We start from the raw sequence: 7382 nt of genomic DNA, 5'->3' as shown, positions 1-7382 counted from the left end.
GGGTATTTCCCAACTAACTTACTAGAGCTATTGGAGGGTTGGTCTTTAATTCCATGGCCAACAAAGGCCAAGATCTTATGGCAGGTAGTTCTCTTAACAACAATTTTGGTGTTATTGAAAGAGCGAAATGCCAAGTGTGATGCGGGAGCATAATTAAGTCACATGCACATTTATTACTTAGGTCTTTGAGTCTTTAATATTTAGTCTTTGGGTATTTAATAATTTCTTAGTAAGTTGTGTTTTGTTTAATTATCTTGAAAGTATGCTTTGACTATCTAGTAAGTTGTGTCTAGGACTTATTACTATCTAGCTAGTAAGTTGTGCGTGTCTAGGAAGTATGTCTAGCTTTTATTGAGTATTGGACTACAATTCTTTCAATGTAATCTCTATAAGTATGAATGAGAAAATACAGGGATGGATTCTTGATTGTTATAAAATATTTCTCTGCAAGTTTCCCTGCTTTGGTGTTAAGTGATTCCTCCTATGAATTAAGCTTGCGGCTTGGTCGCGTCGAGTGATTTCTGCAATTAGCAACGTTGAGTGGCGTCTGTTGCCTCCGGTTGAGGATTCTCGGAACTATCCCTCTTTTCTTTGGTTGGGATCATTTTAATCTTGGCAATCCTTGTAGGCTCTGGCCTGCGTCAATGTGAAATCATCTCATTTTTTTCTATATCAAGATTGTAGCTCTATCTATTGCTTGGGTCCGAGCTTTGCCTAGCTTTTGATTTATTTCAGCGTACGATCTATGGCAAGGATGGTAAGAGGCGTGCAATGGTAGGGTGGTGAGAGCAATGATCTCAAGATTGGGAGCCACCCTGTAGCGGTTATCTTAAACTAAATTTTTACGGTTCAAGCTTGGGGAATCCCGGGCCAGCAGGACTAGGAGACCTTTTAAGAAATGAGAGGGGATACATTATGGACATTCTCATATTAGGGTCACGGACTCAAATGAGGCAGAGGTTAGGATGGTGCATGAAGGAATATGGTTGATGGTGGAACATAATATATTAGAGAAGGTAATATTGGATGGAGGTTCCTTGAACGTAATAAGATGGTTGAAGGGAAGCTCCTCCAATCCTTGGCGGTATGCAATATGTATTGGCAGGAAAGTCTATCTCTTTTCATCATGTAAAAAGAGCGCCCAATAGAGAGGCTGACAGACTAGCAAGGGAGGATGCATCTAGGGTGTAACTAGAAGTCTTTAACCCACCCCCCACCCCCGCCCCACATCCCAATAATGTGTTGTAGTTTTAGGTTCCTTTCTTTCTTCCTGTTGCAGTACTGCATGGATCATATCGATCCTCGGGTTTTCCGTGCTTCCTTTTATAAATTTAATTCATTGCCAATAAAAAAAATTAATCACAAGCATACCGCCACATGGAGAGAATGGGCCCCATTGAATCATTTCTCAACTAACAAAACCTTCGTTCTTTCGCATTCTGAGTCAATTGACTACCTCTTCATAATTATAGGGAAACTACCATATTTTTTGGCAAGTCAACAATAGAATTTTAACAACAAAATGTTGAACTCATCTATCTACCAAATATAGAACTCGTCTGAGCTTTTATACAATGTGAACATTTCCTTATAGATTGCGTCTAAGTTTCATTCATGCAGTTTATGCTTTGAACTTTCAACCCTTACATTTTCTAAGTTGCCCTAAAAAGAAACATCAATTTTACACCTTAGAAAAAGTGTAACACATTTTGCTTAATTACTATCAAGCTATATATGACCGTAGAGTAAACCGCAATCAAACCCCCTTTAGAATTACATTGCTTAACGCAAGAAAAATCTCTAGGTTTCTACACTTATCCTACCGGATTTGGAAGCCTGAAATCCAAAAGAGTTATCCTTTAGACTTGACTACACGACAGGTGAAAGAGCATGCTTAAGAAATTGGCCCAACATATATTAAAAAAAAAAAGTTGGCCAAACACGTCATCTACCAAACTAAACAAATCAACCGCTGAGAAGAGAACCCTTCAATCCGTTGGAAAAATCCTCCACCCTGAGACTATTTATGCAGCCTATCAAAGAATCATCCCCTCATTCCTCATGAGAAAGCTTCATTTGTATTGTAGATATTGGGTAGTTTGAAAAAAGGAGGAGAAAGATTTGTGTTGAGTTTTCAGATATTCCAAGGTTGATATAGCGATTAAGGACAATCTATGTCTACTCTAAGATTGGTTGCTTCTTACACCTTTCATCGCCTCAATGGTCTCCCTCGACGCGGTCATCATGCTTACATACCTTCGCGTAGCGTAGAGACATCCCCGTTTAACAGAGGCTATTGTTTCATCACGAATCATGCAGTGCAAACGTCAACAGGCGAAAACGCAGTGCAGAGTAAACTCCATGTCACGATGTAACCTTCATTCAAAACCATGCCATTTTTCTTTCTTTTCTTTAACCTATCTTCTAAAGATGTTGCATTGGTTTAGTACGTATTCATGAAAATAAATCATGCGGGGCACTTTTCAGTGAGCTATTATATAATGGATGCAGATGTTTTCTTAGGAATGGATCATAGATAGAGGCTTACTTATTTCAATGATGTAAACAATTCATTTAGTGGTCCTCGTCGCAGATATATCACGGTCCAATTAGAAATCTTCTCGAGAAAATGATTTTAGACCTCTAATCTGTTTGTGTAAAATGGACACCTCCAAAACGTCATACTGGTCACTGAAACATTGAAAACCAAACACCCCTCTTAGTTTACCTTGCACATTGGAACAACCAAAATTAGTTCAATGGTAAACCAATTCAGGGAAAGTAGATTCCTCCAAAATAGGTAGCCCCCTCATACTTATCCTCACTCGAACAGACCCTAGGAAAACACGATCAGACAAAAATACTTATTGAGGCCGGCCATTTGTTCTAGATAAAAACCATTTATCTAAGCTTCCAATATATGGCCATCAAATGGAAGATATATGGTACCAATGGTGTTAGATGTGGCCTCATGTCTCCCATGATGTATATATGTTAGAATTTTTCAGTTTTGTTTATTTAACTTTGAAAGCATTGATTTTTTTCAGGGAAAACAACCTTCAACCACCAGCTCCAAGACCCCCAAAACATACTTTCCCTCTCTGGTAGTGTTCTACTTAGTACTTATATTGGGGTAGTATTGCATTTTGATTTTATACACTGAAAGGTTTTGTATGAGCCTAACAAGTTGGTGTTTCTTGTAGGGCAAGATGGGTTTTGGGGTCGATATTATCTCTATTTCTACCATTTTGTAAGAAGAAATGGGAGAAATTACAAAAAATAGAAAGTAAGGATATGTGTACATTTTTCTCTTGTCTAAAACAAATGAATTCTATTTAGAGATGGATTGAGTGGTGTATATTTATGTTTAAATTGGTATGATGTCTAGGTGAGGTAGAAAATGTTGCAGAGGTGATAGAAACCGCGGCTGAAGTTGTGGAGAAGGTTGCCGAGGTGGCGGGGAAGGTATCATCAGAGGTGGCCGATAAGCTTCCCGATGATGGAAAGTTAAAGAATGCAGTTTTGTTGGTTGAGCGTGTATCTAACGAAGCCGCGAAGGATGCTCAAACAACAATTGACTTAATCCACAAGGTCTATCCAAATTTATATATATTAACTTTGATGAATGGTCTATGGTTAGTTGATTACATAAAATTTTCGAGTAACTCTAATTATCATATGAGGGGACTAACACTTGCTGAGTCGGCGAGTGGCCTGCGACCTAGTAGGCGATGATCCTCTTATTTGACAAACATTTGATCAAGATTAGATGATTTTTATGGCAACATATACTGAAAGTTTGGTAAGCACTGATCAACTCAAGCAATTTTTTCTTTGCTAATTAAGCGACTTAACTTCAAGAGTTACTTAAATTAAACGTCACTGTTGGGAGTTCCATGCGAAAGCAAAGATAGCACATTGAAAAAGCGAATGGATGTGGAAGGGCTTATAAGGACTTGGGCATCAATCCCTTAGAGGCTAGCTTTCAAGGGCGAGTTCTACCCAGGTCCCAATAAGTGGTATCAGAGCCGGGGCACGGTAACTTTGCCCTCGGGGATGGAAAAAACACTAGAAAGATCTTTTAGTTCCCACGTTGATCCAGCGTGGAGGGGGAGATTATTGGGAGTTCCACGCAGAAGCAAAGATCCCACATCGGAAAAGTGAATGGATATGGAATTGCTTATTAGGACTTGGGCACCCTCCCCTTAATGTCTAGCTTTTAAGGGGGAGGCCAACAGTTACTAACAAATCAAACTCGATCGAGGGTGAATTTCACCTGCATCAAACAGTTTGTTTATTATGCAAGCACTTAAACTTAAATTTCTAGAATAGCTTGAATTTGTTGAAAATCAAACAAGTTTTTAATATTATTGAAGTTTTTCCTAACAATGTAAGCCCAGTCTTGCATAGGCCTTTCGGTGAATCTAAATGTATAATCCTGGGTAAGTGGGTAACTTTTGGTTTATTTGGCTTCTGATTTAGGGATTTGCTAAAGTCCATCACAAAAGGCATTTCATGGATGGCCTGTTGCATGTCAGGGCAGACACATAGGCTCACTTTTCAGCAGATTTTGTCTTCATTCATGAGGTGGCTGCTCTGACATGAAACAGGCCATCCGCGAAATGCCTTCTGCGATGGACGCTAGCAAATCCGTCTTATTTATATACAAATACACATAGGACATGTTTGGCAAAAGTGAAAAAAAATAAAATAATAATAATGGAATAAATGTTTACCTAGCGTTAGAGAAGGGTAGAGAGGCACGAGTGAAAAGAGAGATTTGCAGGTGTGGTAACTAGTAAGCAAGGAGAGCATAGGATAGGGATGGAAAACAGGTAAAGGTAAATAACTATTTTAAACAGGAAAATTCTCTGTTTTCCAACCCATCACATACTTTCCTCACCGCCATCTAAAATCTCTCTTTCGCTCGTGCTTCTCTACCCCTCTCCTCTCTCACCTTGATTGTTTCTCATGATTGCCAAGGATATGCTAGTAAGGATTTTCTTTATTTTCTTTTTTTCCTACTCTTTTATGGACCCACAGCTTACTATATTCCAGCTCCTGGGTTGTAGACAGTCCAAACTCCATACGGGCTGTTGGCTTGGTTGGGAGCATAGTTAGAAAACCATGATAAGGCAAAAAAAAAAGATTGGAACAAAACGAGTTTAATACGGTATTGGCTCAAAAACTATAGTAAAAAAAGGGTCGAATAAATGAAGACACGAAAAAAAACGTGTTTAACACGTTTAAAGTTTTGTCATTTACAAAATACAAAGAGGGTAAATTAAATTAGAAAGTTGGTAAAAAAGCGCATTTAATACGTTTAAAACAGTGTTTAAAACTTGTTTTAAACGTTTTCCTGAAAAAAAAAAAGTTTTTTGTCGTAAATTTTTTAAAACAAAATTCGGTGAACCTACGAAACACGTTTTTTTTCCCTTGAAAAAATGCCATTTAAAACGTAGTTTTGCTTACTATGGTTGGGAGTTCTGATGAAAAGGACCTGAATTTTAGAGAAAGTGAATGGAATAAGAGTAAATGGATGTAAATACACTCAACAAGGGAAATAGTCACTAATGGAGTCACCTAATCAATATATTTAATAGAATGATAACCCTTAATCACTATGTTAGCTATGTTATATCTTGTGCTAAAAATTTTTTAGAAGACTGCATTAGTGACTGTAAACTTTTTAGGTGTGCTCTAATAAATGGAATGTATCAGGCAGGAATTTGATGTTGAAATCTTGCTGTAATTTCAGGTGGAAGAATTGAAGCAAGAGGTTAGTGGAGGCGATCATCGAAGGAAATAAATTTGAAAAAGATGATCATAGAAAATAGGGGAAATGAGTCTTATTCGATATGTAAAATTGTTTTGAATAAATTGTCTGATCAAGTATGTAAAGAAATTATTTGACTTGAATCATTGGGAATTACTTTGATTTTAAGACTCAAGTATTCACTTTAGACCGTGGACCCATTACGCATTGTGATTCTTATGCTTTGGAATTGCTTTAGTGAACTCTGGATATATGTTGTTCGGTATTTGTTTTTAATCTCTCAGCCTGACTATGAAGTAGATACGCTAATTAGGGTTTAAACATTGGTAACATGATCTTGTTCTTTGCACCACGAGGTATTATTATAATGGGCCCAACCATAGGGATGATATGTGTTTTTCGATCCTCCCAAAGGGATGGTATGTGGCTTGTGTAGTGGGCCTTGTCACTGGAATACGTGTGGATGTAGCCACAAAGGTTGTAAATTTTCAAAAGTGTTTTAAATTGTTATTAAATTAATTTATGCAAAGAGAGATTGTAAACCGTATAAGATTTAACTGAGAACTCTCATTGTTTTATAAGAAAAAATGATTTTTCTAAAAACTTTTGTTTAGAAATATTTTTATCTCGCATACTTGATCCAGCTAGTTAAGGCTGATTATTACCGATTGGGCTATCTAGCTCAGTCTGCATTTATCTTGTTTTAAATGATCAGCCAGGTTAGCCGCTCCAAGGCCAACGAAAATATCTAGAGGAGATTTTGGTGATGAAAACACTTAGTTTATTCTCTCTTTTTATGGTTAATTGGGAACTTATTTTGAGGATTGTGACTCCCTTAATTTGGAGGTCTATACTTTATTTTATGTTATTGAGGAGTAGTTTGACATTCATGGATTTATTGAGAAATTTGATCTATGAATTGAGCTTATCTTTTTATCACTGATACTTTCTAGAATTGTCCTATTATGAAATTTGAGACATTGTTGAAGGCCTTGCATGCTTGTGGGAGTCATGCCCTCAATGTCATGTCCCTGGCTTGTGCTGTCCGTCGTGAGCGTGACAGATTTTGTCAACATAATTGTTCCTCGTGGCATCCTTCATCAAGGAGATCGCATCTCCGACAATAACCTCTCGAATACAGTAGTAACTCTATATGTTTAGTCCTCACATGATGAACTCTATTATTTGCAAAGTCCTACGCACTCTAGTTAATTATCACAATATATACAAATATTTCCTTATTCTACACTAATTCACCTAAGAGTCTTCTCAATGATATAACTTCATTTATTGCTTTTGTTGCTTTCATATACTATGCCTCTATAGAAGATAGAGCTATAGTTGACTGCAAAGTGGACCTCCAACTTATAGGTCCTCCAGCAAGTGCAAAAACACAGCCAGTGGTGAACTTTCTCTAGTCCAAATTCCCAGCACAATGCGAATCCATATAGACCATGATATTTTGTTTTCTAACACTACACTTGTCAAACACAATCAAGCATCTATTTTACTGCTTGCTAATGTTCTTTTTCCATCTCTATCATGTACCTACTAATAACACTCGTTGCTTGTGCAATATCTGGTCTAGTGCAGACCATAGCTTACA

General features: G+C 37.4%; 1 protein-coding gene across 1 annotated transcript; it reads left to right on the top strand.

Moving 5' to 3' along the window:
* Window positions 1–1969: 1969 nt before the first annotated feature.
* Window positions 1970–5944, top strand: LOC143848799 (uncharacterized). Its single transcript, XM_077357863.1, has 5 exons — window positions 1970–2371; window positions 3048–3104; window positions 3204–3286; window positions 3389–3591; window positions 5759–5944. The coding sequence occupies exons 1-5, from the start codon at window positions 2175–2177 to the stop codon at window positions 5807–5809; spliced, it is 591 nt and encodes a 196-aa protein (XP_077213978.1). The 5' UTR covers window positions 1970–2174; the 3' UTR covers window positions 5810–5944.
* The last annotated feature ends 1438 nt before the right edge of the window (window positions 5945–7382 follow it).

Source organism: Tasmannia lanceolata, unplaced genomic scaffold (assembly GCF_043159265.1).
Source record: "Tasmannia lanceolata isolate RefF3 unplaced genomic scaffold, GAP_Taslan_0.1 ptg000016l, whole genome shotgun sequence".
NCBI lineage: Eukaryota > Viridiplantae > Streptophyta > Magnoliopsida > Canellales > Winteraceae > Tasmannia > Tasmannia lanceolata.
This window is presented reverse-complemented; position numbering and strand designations above follow the sequence as displayed.